Consider the following 22,027-nt stretch of genomic DNA (forward strand, 5'->3'; position numbering starts at 1 on the left):
ATTAATAGTTGTCAGGGCGGCTGCTGCTGCTGCAATTTGCTCAGTTTGATTTCTCTCTGGGTTGAGAAGAGAAGCTCCGCGCACTAGCTCCCCGAAGTCTACAGCCTGGATAAATATAGTGGAGAACAAGCACTCTCATCTCTATTCAAAAGCAAAGGCACAAATGTGAAATGTAGCTGCACTCTGTGGTGTGTGTGTGTTCGGTGTGCTCACAGAATATGGGCTGCAGGATGGAGATACAGCAGCTAGGGGGAAGACTGCCCTCTGTAGGGGGGAAATGAAATGAAAAAGTGCAGCACGCCTTTCTAGGCACAAGCGCACAGAATATCTCAAGAGTTGGCACTGTAGAAAATCGATATATATTTCAAAGCTTTATACATTATGAGGCAGCGTATGTTCATTTTGGAATAAAGAAGCTTGAGGTAACAATCTATGACAACGTAAATAAATCAAAACGATTTTATCAAGGAGAAGGGAAGCATAAATGTATGGCAAAACCATCAGGCATATCGTTTAGTGATATTTATCTGTACATATTTATTGGCACCTTCAAGCTCAAACGATACATTATGAGGTCAAAAATCCTTCGGCAAAGTCGCAGTAAAAGGCCGAGCATGTTATTGAAAAGTGTCACATAATTACACAATGATAATTCAGATTTCAGAACCATGTACTGTTATAAAAGGCATCGCTTATTACAGTTGTGTAACAAAAGCAAAAAGCGACACGACACCACAAAAAGGTTTGACAACATTTAGAATTAAATTAAGGTTAGGCTCCTTGGGTCATTTCTTCAACTCAAACTAGGCCCATTTGCAATAGTGGGATTCAGCTTCATCAGTGTCCATAAAGAGGCTAGTTTGAGAGCTGTGTTATGGTTTGGTTCACAGAAAGAAAGGGAAAAAAAAGATTCTCCAGGGCTTTACCAGAATGGACACCTGAAAGAAACAAAGCTGGTGTAAATAGACTGGAGGGAAAAGTCACAAAATCATTTGACACATTTGGTAAAACTTAACCTACAGTAACTTGCCCCGAAATCTATTTTTGATGAAGTCAACTAGTCTCACATTACAAATTCTATTCCTGACAAAACTATTAACAATTAATAGAATACAGACTCCATTGTTTATACTTAATGAATATTTGCCCTCTAAAGAGAACAATCGGTCTCAACCACGATGCCCAACGGTATGAATTATCTCTATTTATAAACCTCTGGTGCTGTGGTGGTGAAAATGGAAGTAGTGTGGAATATTAATGTGAATATAAATATAGTTTGTAGACAGTAGTCCTCTAATGAAGCCATAAAACACACATTAGTACACGTGTTCCTGCCAGCGTCTATTGATCCGCTATTGACCTTGGTTGTGCCCTTTACATCATGATCTCAGAGTTGGCTGGGGTCACTTTTACACCGTGAGATGATGTATTCCTCCCCTTATGTTGTGTCTAACGAAACGCCAGGCGCACTGTAAGTACAGGAGTAAATACTGACCACCCGATGTAGCACTGACACAGGTTCTCATGTGACGTGGCCTGTTTGATCAGCAGCTCCACTTGCGTTGGCACGTCCAGCGTTTCGTCATGGGCGAAATCCCGTCCTGAGGCACAAAATGAAACTCAGGGTTACGTGGGGGTGTCATTTATAAACCCATATTGCAAGTCTTCAAATTAGGGATGCAACAATAGCACTTTTTCTAAAACCGATATGAGTAGGCCCTACTTTGATTTACGTACTTGCTGATACCGAATACCGATACGAGTACAAGGCACTTTCTTCAACAGACTTTTTGAAGTGAATAGACGGTTTATGGACTGACTTTTTCATAGCAGATTGGTTAGTACACTTTTAAGATGAGTTATATCAAAATTGAACAGATGCCATTTTATTTTTAATTTTTATTCAATATTATTTTTAAATCGTTATTGCACTGTCCATCATAGACAGAACAGTGATGAGATTGTTACATATTACTGCCGCAAAATGGTCTCTTTTTGCAGCTCCGTGTGGATTTTCCTCTGTATTTATAGCAACTTATCAAGTAGCTACAGCATTTTGATCACTTTCGCTCAATATGGGCATGCTGCATCAATTTATTTCTGAGTACTTTTTAGTTGCCGGGTTAGTTGCTAAACTAGCCGCTAGTTTGGCATCATTAGCCTGCATCTTGTAAACACTGCAGACGCCACGCTGCAGCACTAACAACATCTAGCTCTGGTTAAATCCAGCACAGACTCTGAGTTAGGGAGCGTAGTCTGTAATAAAGCCAGCTCTCCTCAGATGAGGGCTGCATCCCGTAGGAGCCACACCTCAACTGGTATCAGGACCACATCAAAGCGACTATACAGAGTTTAAAAATGTTAAAATTAAGTATCTTCCTCCCCCGATATGTTGCAGCAAAGTCAGAAGAATGAACCCAGATCTATTCACCACAACTGCCTCTAAAATCCTGCACTGTCACTCAAAAAGATGTTCATTCGGGTCCCAAGTGCCGCCATGCATGAGCTTAATATAGAGACTGCAGTTAGTCAGTAAGACCTGAGGTGGCAGTCGTGAGTAAAAAATGACCAATTTGCATCTAGCCCCTTTAATGAGTACAAGTATGAGTACAAGCATGTGGTATCGGTATCGGGGCATCACTACTTCAAATGGGAAGTGTCATACTATGAATGTTCTCCTTCAAATAAAGACAAATGATAGCAAAATATCATGACCAATTTGTGCTTATATGTCCGGACATACATTTTCCTTTACAGAATTCCTCATTTAATTGAGGAAACAAAAGAAGAAAGTAAAAAAGTCACCTGTGAGCTTGTCCCGGACTCGATTGATGATCTGAATGGCTTTCTTGTTGAGTGCTTCAGGTTGAACCAAGCCGTCTCCAACTGCAGCAGAAAGAAGCACAGAGCGTCACACAACTGTCAGCTTCAGAACAAAAAAAAAAGCAGAACTCAGAAAACCGCTGTCTGGGAAAGTGGTGCCTAACAATAACACAGCAGTTACACCACTCACTCATGACAGCAGGGAGCGGAGAGCGGAACAAAAAACGGGCAAAAGACTGAGCGTTTTTCCCAACAAACAAATCATTTACAAACAAGAGATGCACTGACTGAAGGAGTGGATGGATTCAGGTACGGTGGTGCCAGGTTTCTTGTGGGTCGTCTCTCCGAGGTCTATTCCCTCCAATACCTCTGCAAGAAGAATTCACGTAAGCATAATGTAACGCTCTGGTATGCAGTAGTAGCAAAAGTAAAGCAAAAGTAAACTGACCGACAGACTGTCCAGCGGTGTACGAGTCGGTCCGAGTGCGGGAGCGCTTGGTGCCTTTGGTGTTTGCTGTGGGTCAAAGCTTAAGTCAGTAACACATTTCCAATCATTAAGTGAAGCCTGGAATTTCCCCTAATAGTCTCTCTCATTCATGATGTCATTCATCTTAGCGCTAATGAAATGATGAGGTTTAACATCAACATATCGTCTGCCTCCTAGTCATATTTCATGTTCTTTTGGAAAAATAGAAAAAAGGGGAGTTGGAGGATTGTAACTCGCCTTATAATTTACTGAGGACATTGCCAGTGACACACAAAAATGCAGCATTTTTTAGACAGTACAAAGAAACCAAAATCTCAATTTAGCAATTTAACAACTATGCTAGGAGGCTAATAAGATGTATTGCAGTTTCAACACAGGCATCTCTATGGACAGTGAGAAATGCAGGAGCCATTTTGATCATAACGATGATTCATGTTTAGGTCTTGGGAATCGGTCTGTTCATTGCGGGCTGTATGTCCCGAATGACAAAATGGGTTGGGACAGCTAGTACCAAAACTGACCATTTGTTTCTTTTCATTCTGTCAGTGTCAAAGCACCTGTCACATCAATCTAGCATAATAGCAACTCAAACCGATTTGTGTGCAAGGTAAAATATTGCAGACAGGCAGACATCATTTGGCCCACTTTCCTTGAGTTTGACGAGGGAGATTAAAGTGGTAGATGGCGATCTTTGACTTGGCCCGACCTTTCAAAGCTATCATCACTTCCAAAAACTCCAGCGTAAGGTCGAGTCACATGGGCCCCGACTTATAAAGTGGAAACTAAAAAACATAAAATGAGAGTGTGGAAGTGTCTTACTGTCCATGAGCCTCCAGTTGAGCAGCGGGTCATAGACAAAGGCCTCCAGGACGGCCATGACACTGTCCCGATGCTCCCTCAGCACCTCCATCACTGTGTGACAGGTGATGCGGTAGTTGCCATCCAGACCTGTCACCTGCAGAGTCACACAAGCACAGAGCGGTTAAGAATGGGGCCACAGACTTTACTTTATTTTAAATCAGATTTCATTCAAAGCGTTTGTTATGGGGAGAAGCCTACCAACCCCAGTTAACAGAGATATATTTTTCTTGCAAACCAAATGTCTCAATGAGGAAATGTGTCCTCAGCATCCGAACCATCACTCAGTGCAGCTGGAGCAGTGAGTGGCCGCAGTGCAACACCCTTCTCCTGATCTTGATCCAGGTTTGTGCTTAGGATTAGCCAAGCATGCATGTTTTATCTTGATGGGGAAAGTGGAGCAAACCCATTCAAACTTTAATCAGTATCTTAATATGCTCCACAAACCGGATCCATTCAGAATAACAGTATATGATCATGTTTTATTACAGTGGATCTCGACCTTATTTAGTAGTCCATTGTCCAACAATTGTTTTAATATACTGTAAATTGTACATTTTTGGTCATTTGGGTCAAACCAGCACAATTATACATCTGGGTAACCATCTGTAATCTATATATGTCAACCCCCCCTTTTATTTTTTTGATATCCACTTACATTCAGTAATGAATTTCTTAACCGAGCGCAATTTCTCCAGTTCAGTTTTATCCAAATCTAAAAGTGTATAGCCTTAAGTTCAAGGTAACGCCTCATTGGAAAGACCGACAAAACTACTTGGTGCTTTTTTGATGCTTTATTTGTCGTGTTTTAATAGTTGTTTTTTTTGTCACGTTTGCGTGGCTTCCTTGTGGATTTTTTGTTGCTTTTTCATCACTCTTTTGTCATGTTTTGTCGCTTTGTTGCTTTTCCAGCATGTTTTTGTCACTCTTTTGCCCCCGTCACATTTTGGAACTGTTTTTGTTGTGCTTTCCTCTTTATAATCGCTTTATTGTCATGTTTTGTTGCTTTTTCCTCGCTTTTTTCATTGCTTTGTTGCCGTGTTTTTATCACTTTTTTGTTCCACTCTTTAGGCGTGTGTTTTTTTCCGCTTTTTCGCTTTTAGCTTCTGGTAAAGCCAAACTGGAGAAAATGTGCTCAGTTCAGGCGGGGGTTAAGAGGTTAAAATATCTTGCACTGCACCTCCATAGCATTGGTCAGCATCCTGGTCAGTCTGAATGGAATCTTCTCGGGGAACTTCTCTCTGGTCATGGCCACCTGTCCAATCAATACACCAACTCAGTTTGACATATTCATAGCATCCTATTAATATCATTAACGGCCTTTACACCCACCTCAAAGCAGTCACCGAAGTCTATGTGTAGGATCTTCCCACTTAATCTGTCCAACATCAGATTGGATGGATGCCTGAAGGGTCAAAACATCATCTCCTGGTTAATAGCTTTTTATGTTAATTACCCTTAACCTAATTTTAATGTCTTTAAATAGACGTCTCTTGAGAATTCACACACACACACACACACCTGTCTCCCAGTCCAAGGATGTAGCCAACCATGGACATGACGGCCAGGGAGCGTGTGTAATTGGTCCTCCTGTCAAACCACACCTGGAAGAAGAAGAAGAAGAGGAGGAGAAAAAAAGATGATTAAATGTCAGTAAAGATATAGCAGCGAGTTCGGGACACAGGCTCTTTGACAGGGTGCTTGATACATGTTCACACGCAGCTCTACATGAGTTACAGAGGCAGCTAATGCTCTAAAAATGGACCTGTTTGAAAGCAGCTTAGAAAATCCTGCCAAGTTAGTGGTTTAGAAAGTAGGGCAGAGAGACGGGTAACCTGATTCTTTTGGGATAAACAAGACGCAAAGATTTGAATATGATTACTTTTTAAATCATCAAAAGCCATTAGATGTGTGTGTTTTGCAATATTGTCCATCACTACATAACCTTACACCTTCCAACTTTTCAAATGCTTTTTTTTTTTGAGACTTTTCACCTCAGAACTGGGGCTCTTCAGCCACAGCAGCTTGGCCAGGTCGTCTCCTGCTGTGTTGTTTACAGCGTGTTCAAAGACCTCCACCTTCTCCATCAGGGTTAGGTGATCGTAGTCTGGAGCCATCTGAAACACAAACAGCATCCGAATAACGTTAGCAATCCATTTGTTTTCGTAAAGCCCAGCATCACAAGAACAGTCGCCTTACGGGGCTTTTCAAATGTTACAGAAGAATAGTTTGTAAAACAATGAAAGCGATCAAGACAAGAGCAATGCACACTTTAAATGGTGCTTAAATGTTTTGTTCCGTGAATGACCATTTCAGTTTGTTTACTCGGAATATGACCCTTAACATTTCTCGTTTTTATCGAGACATTCCTGTCAGGGTTGTTTTGCAGTGGAACAATGCAGCGAGGCTCTCTGTCTCGCTTTGAGATTGCCTTGTCTGTGGCCTTGCTGCTCTTTGGAAAACATGTCTCTATCAAAAAAATGTGTGAAAGCATGCAGCCACCATTTCAAACTCTTAAGGCTTCAACCTGCTGCCTGTGTCCATATTTTATAGATGTGTTCAGTCTCCGATACAAAAGAAAAAACAAAATGCTTTCATGACTGACATGCTACATATGACCAAACCATAAGAATTGAACACTGATCCAGCAAGTGAAATATTGTGCATATCTAAAGGTGAAAGTTGGAGGTAGGTTTGGAAGTCATGCCTTTAAAAACATCAATAATGCAAACTTAAAGAAAACCTTTTAAGTAATTCATCTGACTTTAACATTTTGGCCTGGATTGGCTGGATTATGCGCATGCCTTCATATCATTTATCTAGTAGTTTGTGATGAGTGCATTGAAATTTACATATACAGTAAACCACTGAAGTATATGAAAGCCTTTGAGACATCTAAAGAAGAAGCACATGTTCCAGAGGCAACAGTGGATGTTGGAGACGTGCATTCCTCACCCGAAGCATGATGCGGTGCTCGATGTTGAGAAGGATCTTCTTCTTCTCCCTGTAGTCTCTGATGAGAGCGTGGAGCGTGTCACAGTGCGGGACCCAGCCAATTAGACCCGAGTTAGTAGATAGAGGGATCACCGCATACCGCTGGATACTGCGCAGACAAGAGACAAGTTCACGTATGCGCAATTTAGAGATGTATATCAGTCTAGTGCATTTAATTAGCCATGACCATGAATGTAGACGCAAGAGACTGGTGTAGTTCAATGTGTGAGGTGTAGTTTGTGCAATTAGTTAAGCAGTGCTATAAAGTAAAAGTAATAAATAGATATGGGATTGTGTCATTAATACAAGAATTGTTTTTGGTTTGCCTTTATTTGGTATTCAAATAGATGAATCCTTTGAGTGGTGGAATTGAGTTTTGGTGAAATCAAAACATGTAGTTTTTCATGCAATAAAAACTAAATTTACTAGTTGTAGCATCTATGTGTGGGTAGAGACGGAGACTAAAGAGACTTTTATATATTGGGTCAACATAATTCATGATACTTCGACACTTAAAGTGTGTCTACCTGAGGTTCTTGCGAAGAGAAGCCGGGTCATTAGCCAGTAGAGTGTTGACCAGCCCAAAGAGCTGCATGACCCTCTCATCCTGCCGTAGGTCCTCGTGGCCCTTCAGCAGGAACATGAACTCGTGTCCGTTGCTGCCTGCAGAGGGCGCCACACAGCAGCTGTATTAGTTGAGTCTTTAAGCATGACTTGCACCTTCTGCGGGAGAGCTTCAGTTGTGCGTCCCGCTGCTGAACAGATGGCTCTACAACCTCCTCTCTCCAAGTCGCGTCTCAGGCTGTAACTGTGATATGAACCGTATCATTTCTACAGATGCTGTTGTCATAATGTAGACTGCTCAAAAGAGCTGTGATGATGTGGTAGAACCCTCGATTTATACTAAATGGTCCTGGGTCACATTTATCTAATATTTTTCTTGCAAATGATGCCTCAGGCCACCCTGCTAAAGCCTTTTTTGAGATGCTTCCTTCAGGGAGAAGGTATCGCTCCATCATATGTTCTACTGATCGACAGATGAACAGTTTCTTTCCTCAAGCTGTGATCACTTTAAACAAGGCACTTTAAACAGGCACTTCTATTATATTTATCGATGTGGACTTTTATTGTACAATGTTTTGCCCTTAGGCTTTTAATGTGGCATTGTTTGTTTGTTCTGTTTTTTTATATTGTGTCTTTTTACATGTTTTACATATCGCACTTTGAGCTCTTTGCACATTTTTTTCCAATGTGGTTTTTCAAACTGCAAATGGCCAATAAATGAATCTGAATCTGAATCTTTCTGCATCAGGAAAAAAATCATCCTTTTCTGCCTCTCATTTAAATACCAGTTTGCACTCTGGAGGTGGTATTAGGAGCCAGTATTGAACCGTCGACCTTCGACTGATGACAAACGTTCTAGCAGCTGAGCTCGTACAAATACATGTTTTTGTCAAGACAAAGGCAACATAAAAACACCCAAAGCTTAACAATGAATATAAACAAATTAGCTCGTAACAAATATGCACTTCTTCTTCATTTGTAATATAACGACCGTTAGTGTTCGATGAGTCTATAGGGAAAGTTTTCCATTCAATCTACACAGAAAATATGCCCCCCAAATGATCTCCAGAGCCCCAGGCTGAGAACCAGGCCCAAGTTTTATTTCTACCCATTGTTCCAAAGCAATGAGTGCATTGAATATTGATTTTTTTTTTTTTTATATTAACAGTGCTGGATGGGACATTAAAACCTTGCAAAACCATTCTGGGTATATCAAACGCAGCTACCGCATATCTTTCTATTTCCTCTACAATATATTAGCCTCAAGAACTTTTTAAACGGAATACCACGGAAAACCTTTATGACTTATCTGAAGTCCAGCTGCTCTCACAACCATTACGGTAACTTACAAAGCCTACTGCAATCATCGTACAACCTGCTCTTGTCATCTTCCATTTAATAAAGTTGCTGGCCTGTCCCGATGGAAACCGTGACAGACTACATCTCTATCTGCCCCAGTTTGTCCAGGACCCCAGTATCAGCGTGTAGCGTGTGGCTGGAGGGACACTTGTGTGACACTAAATCTCGCAGGCGTCTAGCGCGTGGCAGCTCTTAATCTCCGCTCTTGCTCCGGAGGTCATTTGATTTATTGGCTATCATCTTTTACGGAGTACATTGTGTAGCCCTGATGGGATACAGAAGAACAAGGTAGCGCGTTGTCAAGTGGAGAGGTGTGAGGAGAAGTGAGCCATTTGTGATTGATAATGGAAGAATTTGGCTCCCAGACAAGGTGACTTTAGAGAACTCTGCCATTTTAGAAGGATTTCAATATGTCTATGGCAAGTTTATTTTTCTTTTATTTATAGCCATGTTGCCAGTGGAGCGCTACAGAACGGGCTGGAGATGAATGCGGATGTTTTTAACGAAATGCGCTGCTCTTTAGGAGAGCCGTCTAATAAAATTGACATTTTCAAAAAAAACATCTTTGTGCATCCATTATTCCAACGCACAAAAAAAGACATGAAAAGAAAGTGCATGTTCGAATGAGAGTGGGAAGACGCAAATACTTGTATACAATCCCACCCCTACTTACATCTCTGTCTTTTCAAAACAAATCAGCTGCATTCGAAGCCTTCAGTATTTAAAGAAGAACTAAGTAAAATGTTTACCTTAATAAATCCTTTTCTTAGTCCGTCTGGGGGTAATACAAGTGTTAATAGGATGATTGGGGGTCTTTCATCTCCCCCTGGTGTCTCTGGCCAGAAAACCACACTTGCAACTTTCCCTGCACTGGGTCGGAGTCACCAATACACACTAATGGAATCGCGAAGAAGAAGCTAACAGGCTAAAGGGCAAAGCTAACTAGCGGGCTAGCGCCACTTAAGCAGTGTTTACAGCCAAGTTTGAAAGTTTGAGTGAAAAAAAGCATCATTTTATTCTACAGTACCTTGATACATTTTACCTAACTAAATGTAGTACCATGTAATGGGCTCTGTAACAATCTGTAATAACTTGTGCCTATTTAACACGTACACAATGGAATAACTTGTATTAGTACTTTGTAAGTACATAATGTAATAGGACACGTGACCCTTTAGCGTTAGGGCTTCAGGTTAGGTTTAGAGTTACAATTATGTCTCATTACATTATGTAGCTGCAAACTACAAATACATATTATTTCATTGTGCATCTAATCCATAGGTACAACTTATTACACATTGTTACAAAGCCCATTACATTGTACTAAATTTAGTTAGGTACAATGTATCAAGGGTAGTGTAAAATAAAGTGCTACCAAAAAAATGTATCTCCATTGTGTAAATTGGGTTGTGGCACAAAGTACAACATCCCTCTCTTCGTTTGTCTTTTCGGTCAGCGTAGTAGTATTAACACTACGGCACTGGAGCTTATGGCCTCTAAGGGCGCGAGTTACTTTAATAATTTCTTTTTGGTAAATAGTTTGATTTTTTCAAATATTTTTTCACTTTTTCGGTGCACAAAAGCTTTTTAATGTTGTGCTTACTTTTTTAATTTGAAAACACCACATGCCCCTAAGATCTTAGATTGTACTGCATTTCCCTCTCAATTAAATCTGAATGCTTGATGGTAATTGTTTGTTTCTGGCTTTGAGCAGCATTTGACGTGTTTGAAAATCAATCAAATCGTGAATATCTAATATTTTGACTGAATGAATAATGGGTTAGCACGATCACTGTAACCCGTATTATTTCATAATATTGTCTCACATTCAGGTTCCTAAAAATAACCCTTTTCTTTGAGTGCATCCCATTAAATCATCATTTAATAAATCCTTTGTGCAACATTGGATAAAGGGCACCCATCTTAATCATATCCCAGTGTCGAAGCAACAGAGTTTGCTTGACATGTCGTAAAAAAAATGGTATTGGAAATCTTCTGGGCTGTATCTCATTTTGCTCATTGGCATTCTCTTGTGTTTTCATTCTCAACGTGACCTGGCTCTGCAGCAATTTGTTGCGTGGAAGAGTTTCTATTCAAATTAAATTTTCAGCAGTGCAGAGTTCAGTCAGTTCACGGCGAAGAACTCGAGCCTGAAATGTTTTCTAATCTATTATTCTTTTCTAATGGTTTGCGAGCCACAAGGCCAGTGCAGTGTGTCTGCTGATAGACTTACCCATGATGGTGAGCTTGCGTGGGCGCTGCTTGGAGGTGATCACCTGCAGGGAGGGGGCGATGGACTGGATGCGGATGATTGGCTGGTTTGGGTCGTATGTCCCTGGTACAGCGAGCTCCAGGTCACGGCACATCAGCAGCTTCGGACTGACGTACTGCAGCTCCAGGGAGGTCAGCTGAGCGAGAGGAGAGGAGGGAGGACGGAATGTAGAAAAGGAGACAAATGGTTTTCATGTTTGTATTCAAAAGAACACCGAACAAAAGACGAAGTTTGCAAAAGATACAAAAGAAAAAATGCAGTGAACTGTAGTGTTCATTTGAAAAATACATCACACAACAGAAGATGGATGGATTAATAGGATTTTCAACTGGAGCTTAGACTATAGGCCAGTGTAACACCTCATTTGAAAGCTAAGTCCTGCAAAACTCATCTTAAGTTTCGTCCTGTCTATGTTATCACGTTAGAGTCGTTTTCATTGCATTTTTTTTTAGTCACATTTTTGTCATGTTTTTGTCACGATGAAAACTCCAATCATAACGAGAAGATCCTTAGATGGGCTTTGCAGGTCTTGGCTTTCAAATAACGCCTTACGTCTGTAATCTCCAGTCGAGAAGCTTTGGATTTGGGTAAAGCCAAACTAGAGAAAACGCACTAGGTTAAGGCGGGGGTTAAAGGAATAGTTCACCGTTTTTCCATACTGAGACATGTTCTTACCTGAGCTTAGACGAGTTGATGCGTACCTGTCTGGTCTTTGTGCGTGCCCTCAGTCACGCAAAAAGACGAAAGATGTTGTTAGCATTTGGCCTCTCCCAATGTATTCCTATAGCTCCAAACGGGGTGAAGCTGGAAGCTACAACACTCTTCCACGGGCACACACATGAAGATCAGACAGGTACGCATCAACTCGTCTAAGCTCAGGTAAGAACATATATCAGTATGTAAAAACGGTAAACTATTACTATAAAAAAGATACTGGGTATCGGCCACAAATCCGATCCTGAACCGATACCAGTTTTGCCTCTCAATGCCTTACAAACACAACTTTTACCACCTAAATCTAAATGAATATGCTGTATTTTGTTTTAAAGCTAAGAACCTGGAGGATTCAACCGCTCAGTTAGTTCTAACTTTCGCAAATGTATTTTTGATCGCCTCGCAAAATAAAGCTAGCTAGCTGGAGCATGCTAATGCTAACGTACACTAAACTATGCCAGAAGCTATGATAGAAATACCTAAAGTAGCCTAACAAAACAAAATAACCACTGCTGAAGCCAAGTGTTTGTATTTTAGTTTAAGAAATATCTCACATATTTTTAATGATCAGATCACTTTCTGTGAATTATTTATATTAATGTAACCTAAAGCCTGCCATATACCTAAGGATAATTAGTGTAGAAAAGTCATCCTTGTTAACGTTTATCCAAAACAGAATTGATCTGTAACATGACAATAAAATATGACTTGATCTTACAATGGCGAAGAGTCAATTAATTGTTTCACTCAGAGAAAGACATTAAGAAAGTCTCTTGGTATCGGTAAATATCTGATTTTGGCAGATACTCAAACCCCAGTATAGGTATCAAAAAAGCTGGATCGGTGCATCTCTAGGTTAAAGGCTGCCACAAAAAAAAATGGGCCTGCAAAGAACCCACAGTTTTTTTTTAATCAGTATTCATATCTCAGTCTGTAACCGTGCACAGAGAGAGAGAAAACTGTCCAGTTGAATTTCTGCGGCTTCATCATCCCCGCTCCGCTCGTCCTCACCTGTGGCAGCTGCTTGGAGATGCGTCTGAACACGTGGTAGTACAGATCCCAGGCCTGCGTCAGGTCTTTGACATTTCCCGAGCGCATGTACTTCCTGCACCAGTCCTGCGCCTCCATCAGGTCCCTGCCATATGCCTAGACCAACGCAAAGACAAACACACTTAGCTCTGCCGCACTGGCCCGCTGCTAAATGAGCGGCGGCAGCCAAAACCAGACAATAAAAACGAAATGTCAAAGCTTTTAACATTACCCTTCCAATTGGGGTTATTAAGGATTCAAAATGAAATGGTGCACATCTGTTAATTCAGTCTGCCTGGGGACGTTATCAAAATAATCCTGTTTTTAGGGCTAAGCTTTGGTTAATTCAATGCTAATGATTTTTAAATGCCTGTCCTGAGATGAACTGGTTTTATAGTTCAGTTTATTTACATCTTAAAGGGGGCAGCCCAGTGTTATTATATAAAAAGGTACCTGGGGTTACACAATCATTGCCTCGTAAATGAGAATTTGCCACATGGATAATGACCACACTTTAGAGAACACATAGTAAAAAGGCTAGCACTAGAAAGTACATTGAAACATCCCAGTATATCTTTAACATCACCCCCACCTGAACCGAGCACATTCTCTCCAGTTTGGCTTTACCCAAATCTAAAAGCATCAAAAAAGGTGCCGAAAACCGTGCCGGAAAAGCAACAAAAAAGTGACAAAACAGTGACGCAAACACGACAACAACGCAATGAAAAAAAGCAATGAAAAAAGAAGCTACAAAAAAGCGACAAAAACGCAACAAAAGACCGTCAAAAATGTGCCAGAAAATAAAAAAAATATGACAAATAAGTGGCAAAAATTTGACAAAAACACGACCATCGTGCAACAAAAAAGTTACAACAAAAGTGATCAAAACGTGTGAAAAAAGCATCGGAAACGACAAAAACGCTTAAAAAATGTGACGAGGTGACAAAAAAGTTACGATCACTTTTGTAGATCTTATCTTTGAAATGAGGCTTTACACAGTTGCTCTCCTGTCGAGAAGCTTTTAGATTTGGGTAGAGCTGAACTGGAGAAAACGCCCTCGGTTCAGGCGTTGGAAAAGAGGTTAAGAAATCAATATCATTCACACATTTCTTGTGTACTTGTGTCCTGTGTCAAGTGTTTGTCAAAGGCGCTCTACAAATGAATTCCTTCCTTCCCCACTTCCTTGTGTTTCTCAAGGGAAAAATATTCACACAAAAAGAAAGCAATTTAACAGTGTGGCTGCTGTGACACACCTGATTGAAAGAGGTTTCCTTGAGGGTCTGCGGTCCCCGCTCCATCATGGCGTGGAGGGGCTCCAACACTGCAAACATGCCCTTCACGTTGCGTTCTCCGAAATAAAGCCTGGACGCTTCTTCAAGGCCTTCGTGCCACATCTCGTGCCACAGGATGGCCACACGGATAAGCTCTTCACTCACCTGGAGAGACACGTGAACATGAGCACATTGTATATTTTTATGCGAACGGGAAGTCAAATGAAGAGCACAAATGAATGAAAGTCTAATGTGAGGGTATTTGTGAATGAAGATCTAAGCAAAGCCACATGAAGTAGCGATAATAAATGGCAGCAGTACCATCATAGCCTGCTGCACCAGAGTGTTGCAGTGCTCGCACATGTTCTTCAGGATCTTGTTAGCAGCGTTGTGGCGAGCAGTTGTTGTCGACTTGGAAGCCACCGTGAGAGGATAAATCAAAGCCTTTTCACATAAACAGAAGAACAACAAATGAAAAAAAATATATATTAATGTGCTGTTATCATATTTATTTTTCTTAAATACCTGGGGATGGTTCCTTCCAATGTCCGTGAGCAGCTGATGAATGAGGCGACCCACAAGGGGGCGGGGGGTGTCAATTCGAGCAATAAGCTGTGGGATCACCTATAGAAACGAACAAGCACAAACATTTAAGAATAACTAATAGGTATTTTTCAAATAATAAACACTTCCCATCTCATACCTGGAGCCATGTGTCAATTTGAATAGTCTTTATACCCTCCACCAAAGCTTCGTTCACATCCGCCCAGTGCCCATAGTCGAACCATAACGTCAAAACTCTGAAAGAGAAGAAGAAATCCTAAAATGTAAATACTGCTTGAGGATAACAGACTGTTTTAAATGTATGCGAGTCAACCACTAGGGGTCCCACTTTTCTCGCCGCACCGATGTGTGCAAACGTGAGTGGGGAAACGTGAATATACTCTGTGCAAGTGACCAGACCTGAGTGTGTCTTGCAGGTTATTTCCTCTGGACAGAGAAATGGAGCGGAAGAAGCCCTGGACTGCGGGGACTGTGTACAGGAGCAGCGTCTTTGAGAGGTCCTAGAAAAAGAGGTCAGTAAACAGAACTTTGAAGATGCAAGGTAATATTGAATTGATATTATATCACATGAAGGTCACCTGTTTTCTTACAGTCAACTCAGGCATGTATTTGATAAAATGTTATTGTCACTCAAGTCAAATGGATGAAATATCACTAAAACCAAAACTCATGACCATTTCACCCTTTGACCAGTCCAGCAACAGTAAAAGCAGCCTTTTGATCACCGGATGCCATTAATAACACTTTTGTTCCAGGTTAGCGTTGCATACTGTCTCACCTCGTTAACCTTCTTCTGACCGGGAGAGGGCACTGGGCTGTGATCGGTGCTGTCCACTTCGCTGTCACTGTTACTGGCCTCACTGTTGGCGCTGGCTCCGCTGGCATGACGCAGCTTCTTCTTCTCATCTCGACCCTGGTTCTGATGTTTGTAATGGAGCACGGCTTCAAAGTTCATCACGGCCCAGGCGTGCCAGGCCTGAAGAAAGAAGTGGAGGAAAAAAAAGAGATGGTAAGCAAAGATATCGGTTTGGGAGCCCACCTCATGGTTTCATTTATTACTACTGCCAAGGTAAAATAAAACTACTGCTAGATGACTGCAATAAATCACACTTCAAGTACAGTTTTGCACTTAGATACTACACCTGAGATACTACAACATAGTAATGAGTAACTTTGGGTTGTGTCCGAATTCAGTACTTTCACAACTTGTAACAGTCCTGCATGTAATTTAAACAACTGCATTGGTTTCAATTCAAATGACCACTTCAAACTACATTGATCTGCTGCGTACTGAAGTAAAATATTAAAAGTCCTTTCTACATTGGAAAAGATTCCACTGGAGATGACTCTAATATGACTCACATGTTGGATGCAATAAGTCTGACTTATTGTTTTTCTTACAAAAGTTTACAAAAGGACAGATGTCTCCCTGGGGAAAGTCCTGTACTCCAAACACGTGCATTTGATGTTTGCAAGGTTATGCAACAGTGGAGAAAGTTAAAAGCGCAGCAGGAGCTGGTGAAGATGGATATGGAGATCATGGCTACATCTTTTGTAGCCCGGAGTCTAGGCTAAAATCGGAACATGCAAAAACCTCTTCAATTCTTCCATCACCTCATACGTTCAAAGGATGTCAGCAGAGTCCAATTAGTGGAAAAAGTGACCCGTACATATAGAGCAAAAATATGAATATGTTTTGACAGTTCTTTTTTGCAGAGCAATAAAACGGCGACTTAAATGTCAGGGCAGATCTGGGATTTGAGGCCCGGCTGTGGAGAGAGAATTGAAAGGTGGGGTGGGGCTGACCTTGTACCAGTTGCGGTCATGTTCGGTGGAGTGGCTGTAGTACTGCAGGACTTTGGGGATGGTGCTCTCGTTAATCCCCTGGAGACTGAGCTGCCACTCGCCGAGCTTCAGAAAGCACCTAGCGTAGAAAAGAGGATTCATTCAGGAGTTAAATTTAAATCAAGTATTGAATGGATGAAATACAAGAAAAAATCACAGAGACTGGGGCACTCAACCTAATGATTACAACTGCTAAACTGTTTAGCATAGTGTGGAAAAAACAACCAGTATTATCTGATATACTGTATATTAAAAATATTTATGCATACATCATACATTAAACAATATTAAGATCAGCAAGTCAAAATGTACTTTTTGTACTTTCTTTATAAATGTTTAGATTAGAACCATATTTGTCATACATGAAACAATACATGCGAGAGGACAACCACACAACAAAGATCATGATGAAGAACCAAATGTCTGAGTAGTTCGGGACTTCTAAAGTTCTGGGATCAAATCTGGATGAAATTACTCAAACCTCTTTTCCTTCTATTTACGCTGACAGTGAGCTCTGTGGCACCACATATGGGAATTTATCCATAATCCTATAAAACGCAGATGCCTACAGGGAAACAGCCGGAGCCGTCCGACCTGCCTCAGTCAAGCTACAATCACTTCTACACGACCTGCAAAGAGGCCGCTGGCTCACACTGTTTTGTCTGGCCCTCGGTCTGAATGGGAATCATTGTTTTCAATGATTTTAGTGTGCTTTTAGGTACAGCAGGTTCACAGAAAAGTGTGTGTACACATTTAACAAATTACTTCACGAACAAAGTTATATCTGGGTATTCTTTAGTATTAATGATTTATATATAAATAGATTGCATGTGCTCTTCATCAGCAGCTTTGAGAGCAAGCTGAAGGTCAGCTTTAGTTTAGTTTAGTTACCAGAAGAAATAATAGGACACAGCTGTGGCAGCTAACTGTGATCTTACACATTCTCAACATGAATCTCGAAATAGAAAGCAAGTTTTTCACCACCTTTGTGGTGATGATGAACTTTAAAGTCATAAGGAAACTATATCTAATGCTAACATTTGATAATGACAAAGAGATTACTCTGCCAATTAGCCGAGCATATTCAACATTAAAGGAATAGGCCACCGTTTTTACATACTAAAATATGTTCTTACCTCACTTTAGACGTGTTAATATATCCCCGTCTGGTCTTTGTCCGTGCGCTCTGTCACGCAAACGGAGCACATACGCAGCCTCTCCCACATGTCACATAGCTCCGAAAAAGCTCACGATAGAAGCTACCAAGCTCTTCCACGTGTTCCCTATTTAAATAAAGTTACGTGAAGTGTTTTCATGCGAAGTATATTTACACAGAAATGTAACATGTCGATTTTATAAGCAAATAAAAAGGGGGACTATATTGTGAGGCGTAATGATACGAGGAGCACAGCGTCCGCGTAGTAACTCCTAAAGACTTCCCCCGCTCACTTCCGTCAATAACCTTTAGGAGTTACTGCGCGGACGTTTTACTCCTCGTATCATTACGCCTCACAATATAGTCCCCCTTTTTATTTGCTTATAAAATCGACATGTTACATTTCTGTGTAAATATACTTCGCATGAAAACACTTCACGTAACTTTATTTAAATAGGGAACACGTGGAAGAGCTTGGTAGCTTCTATCGTGAGCTTTTTCGGAGCTATATGACATGTGGGAGAGGCTGCGTATGTGCTCCGTTTGCGTGACAGAGCGCACGGACAAAGACCAGACGGGGATATATTAACACGTCTAAAGTGAGGTAAGAACATATTTTAGTATGTAAAAACGGTGGCCTATTCCTTTAAAACATATGACTTACTGTCTACAACGGCTTAATGTTTCCCAATGCCAACCATTATAAAACCATGAAACCATTATAATAAACCATTATAATGTTCTACTTCAAATGAATGAATGAATGAATGAATGAATGAATGAATGAATGAATGAATGAATGAATGAATGAATGAATGAATGAATGAATGAATGAATGAATGAATGAATGAATCAATCAATCAATCAATCAATCAATCAATCAATCAATCAATCAATCAATCAATCAATCAATCAATCAATCAATCAAAAAAGGTTCAGAACATTGGGCCAAATATTGACCATTTACATTATAGATTCTTACTAAAGGCCGTCATTTGTGAATGAACACATATAGAATTATGCTAAACAAAAAAAGTAGATTTTATTACTTTGATTAAGGCTTTCTTTCTCAATGAGCTTCACGATATAGTCACCACAATTGGTTTTCACTTCTCAGGACTGTTGAAAACCATTTCAGATGACTGACATTTAAAGCTTATTAACAAAATGCCAAGAATGAAGGGCGGCAATTTTGAAGAATTTAAAATAGATATTTGGAGTTATTTTACCGTTTGAAATGTCAGTGCATAAAAACTTCCAAACCATTGACGGGTCCTGTACATTAAACCTGCTCATACATTTTCACCTCCAAGCATCCTAATTGTCCTGGATTCTTGAGCAGCGAAACAGAGGGTGACCATGTGATTGTCCAGGTGTGCTCCATATCACAGAGCCGACCTGCTTTTACAAAAGCGTGTCAGCCTGTCTGCTGCACATCATACAGGTGTTTCCCGACAAACATTCTTCAGACACGCAAAGTCTGCGAGTGGCGTAAACGACAATAATAAAGTCTTCTGGACAGTGCCACAAGTGTGTGTTGTCATGTATGATTTATGAATTGGGAGCACACGTGACGGCTGCCTGTCTGAGTGTTAAAATACTGTACAATTTACCCTACAGTAATGATTGCAGCCACATGCGGCAACAGATGTCAGCTATAGGTCAACTCAAGGCTGCACATCATTATAACACTGAAGCAAGGTACTATCAAAACAGTTAAAACCATTACAATGTTAAAGCCTTCCACACATCATCTCTGGTATATTAAATTAAATTGCTGTGCCTTAAAGACTATCCACGCAAAATTCCATGACAGTGTCCAACTTAAGATTTGTGTTGCTATTACCCTTGCAAACACTAATAAAATAGTGATTTGATAAGCAGATGGGAGAGTTTAAGTTTGTTCGGGTGCGCTGCCCAACGGCACTTTGGCAATGGAATAGTACAAGCCGGAACAGACCAAGCCAATGTTTACTGCTGCTTTCCCTTAGTCTAAAGGTTATTTGGATGCAAGGTTCAGCTTTCCATCATCTCAGCAGCTTCTCTGACCATTTCAACATCGGTTGGTTAGCCATTGAAGCTAAAGACACATTTGTCTCCTACAACATTCCAGTATGTAACAGTTTTGCCGTTTTTATTCATAGCAAGTGGCAAAAGCCAAGAGTGTGAAATTAAAAAGGTGCGAGATGAGACAGTAGGAGAACTATGGACGGTGAGGTCACTGTGATGGAAAGGAACAGACTGCACTGTACCTGACCCTCTGTATTAACAACACAGGGGCACCAAACACACAGCATTTCAACGCTTCAGCAGCTTGTGTGTGGTGTGTTTTCTCCATTGAGCAGGAATGTGTTCGGCTTCACACCAGAGAACCACAGCTAAAAGCATAATGACGCCACTGGCAACGCGTTTGGCAAATGCGACAGACTGCGAATAACCTCAGGAGCCTGAGAAACGCCAAGAAGCAAAAGGTCATGGAATCCAATCTATCGATGCATCCGAGTGTGAAGATAACACGTTTGAGAGCAGACAGAAAAATTAAGATCCGAGACAACTTGTGTCCAAGCGATCATACTTTTACTCGTGTGTAATTGATCAGTGAAACAGCTGGTTTAAGTGTGTTAAGTGCTGCGGGTTCCAAGTTCCGGACCTGGCCATGAGTTTGTGGAGCTCCTGCTTGTGCTGCTGGTCTTCAGCGGCGATGGCGTGCTGGGCCTGCTGCTGCATACCTTGAACAAAGTGTTGCATGTGTTGGAAAGCATCGATCTAGGAAGAGGGAAACAAAACAAATTAAGGAAAGGATTTTGAAAGTGGAGTGAGAGATTATTTACAACGCTTTTGCTACTTTGACTTCATCTGAAATAGCAGTTTGAGAGTAAAAGCCACACCAAGTGAAAGCCATAGCACAGGGATAGAGGTCGAGTCCACATCACTGAGGTTAAGGAAATTTCTCGGCTCATAGAGAAATATGTTCTCTGCAGTTGACACATTCTTCAGTCCTGCTCGTGCAACCTGTTAGGACCGGCACAGACCTATCTCTAATTCTCCTGCTAAGCTTTGGCAGCTTCACTTTTACTTATTGACCATCCATACTTTACATGTTACAAAAGAAACAAGTTACAAAAATGTATAACTTTTTTCAGTAACTAAGAAATATAACATATCACTTCAATTGGTGCACTATGCAACTTTTGAAGCGGAAAAAAAAAATCTTAATATTTATGTATATTTGACCTTGTAGTGACTCAGTGGCTTTACAGGTGCAGCATGGCACCTTTGCTTTCCCAGTGGCATCTATGACGCCCAGAATCAGTTTCTGGTACGAACCCATAAAAATAACTGATCCTGGAGCGTCATAAAGGCCGGTAAAGCCACTGAGTCACTACAAGGTCAAATATACACAAATATTAAGATTATTTTTTTTTCCACTTCAAAAGTTACATAGTGCACCTTTAAACAAAATACAGGAATATAGTGGTCATTACAATTCAAGCAACTTGAGTTAAAAGTGCATTTAAATGTATGAACAAAAAATGCAAAACTCCCCCCAAATAAAATGCAGCACAACAAACCCAGTTGGACACTGGTGTATAAGATCTGCAGTCTGCAGTTAATGTCCTCAAAACAAAACACAGAAGAATGGGGGAAAGTGAAGGAAAAGGAAATCTCTGCCTGCACTTTTGCTCCATGGCATTATTACTATATTCACTTTATATTTTGCCAAAAGTAACTCAAAAGTAACTCAAAGTAGTGTAACTCAGCTACATTTTTGAAACAGTAACATATTACATTTTTAGAGCTGTAATCACTACTATAGAATATATTAACATTTTTAAGTAACTAGCCCAACACCGGTTATAATATGTTGATTTCATGAGCCAGTACAAATTGGTCCACAATTCTACACTATTTCAATTCCAGTCATGTTATTCCTGCCAGTATCTAGGTGGAGACAATACCACAATGTTTTGCTCAGTAAATGCCAAATAATAATTCAACAGTGTGTGTGATGAGTGACAGACAAACAGTGGAGAGAGGAGTGTCCGTGTCGCTGGGTGTGTTTGCGTTTGTTCATTTATAGCTTGGAGAGG

The 22,027-nt window shown here is 40.7% G+C and overlaps 1 protein-coding gene across 1 annotated transcript in view; it reads right to left on the minus strand.

Annotated features, from left to right (window-relative positions):
- Nucleotides 1-557: 557 nt before the first annotated feature.
- The window catches only part of mtor (mechanistic target of rapamycin kinase), an 87,482-nt gene continuing 66,012 nt past the window's right edge, over nucleotides 558-22,027 (minus strand). Inside the window, exons 37-58 of the mRNA XM_079557726.1 lie at nucleotides 20,587-20,702; nucleotides 16,742-16,859; nucleotides 15,714-15,911; nucleotides 15,335-15,435; nucleotides 15,075-15,171; nucleotides 14,897-14,995; nucleotides 14,693-14,815; nucleotides 14,354-14,536; nucleotides 13,083-13,217; nucleotides 11,315-11,493; nucleotides 7,690-7,821; nucleotides 7,124-7,271; nucleotides 6,163-6,285; nucleotides 5,690-5,772; nucleotides 5,501-5,573; nucleotides 5,349-5,423; nucleotides 4,130-4,265; nucleotides 3,272-3,337; nucleotides 3,112-3,192; nucleotides 2,806-2,886; nucleotides 1,496-1,601; nucleotides 558-938 (exon numbers count right to left, since the gene is read on the minus strand). Coding sequence (XP_079413852.1) covers nucleotides 923-938; nucleotides 1,496-1,601; nucleotides 2,806-2,886; nucleotides 3,112-3,192; nucleotides 3,272-3,337; nucleotides 4,130-4,265; nucleotides 5,349-5,423; nucleotides 5,501-5,573; nucleotides 5,690-5,772; nucleotides 6,163-6,285; nucleotides 7,124-7,271; nucleotides 7,690-7,821; nucleotides 11,315-11,493; nucleotides 13,083-13,217; nucleotides 14,354-14,536; nucleotides 14,693-14,815; nucleotides 14,897-14,995; nucleotides 15,075-15,171; nucleotides 15,335-15,435; nucleotides 15,714-15,911; nucleotides 16,742-16,859; nucleotides 20,587-20,702 — 2,469 coding nt within the window. The 3' untranslated portion in view covers nucleotides 558-922. The remainder of the gene's footprint in view (nucleotides 939-1,495; nucleotides 1,602-2,805; nucleotides 2,887-3,111; nucleotides 3,193-3,271; nucleotides 3,338-4,129; nucleotides 4,266-5,348; nucleotides 5,424-5,500; nucleotides 5,574-5,689; nucleotides 5,773-6,162; nucleotides 6,286-7,123; nucleotides 7,272-7,689; nucleotides 7,822-11,314; nucleotides 11,494-13,082; nucleotides 13,218-14,353; nucleotides 14,537-14,692; nucleotides 14,816-14,896; nucleotides 14,996-15,074; nucleotides 15,172-15,334; nucleotides 15,436-15,713; nucleotides 15,912-16,741; nucleotides 16,860-20,586; nucleotides 20,703-22,027) is intronic.

This window comes from Gobius niger, assembly GCF_951799975.1.
Source record: "Gobius niger genome assembly, chromosome: 6".
NCBI lineage: Eukaryota > Metazoa > Chordata > Actinopteri > Gobiiformes > Gobiidae > Gobius > Gobius niger.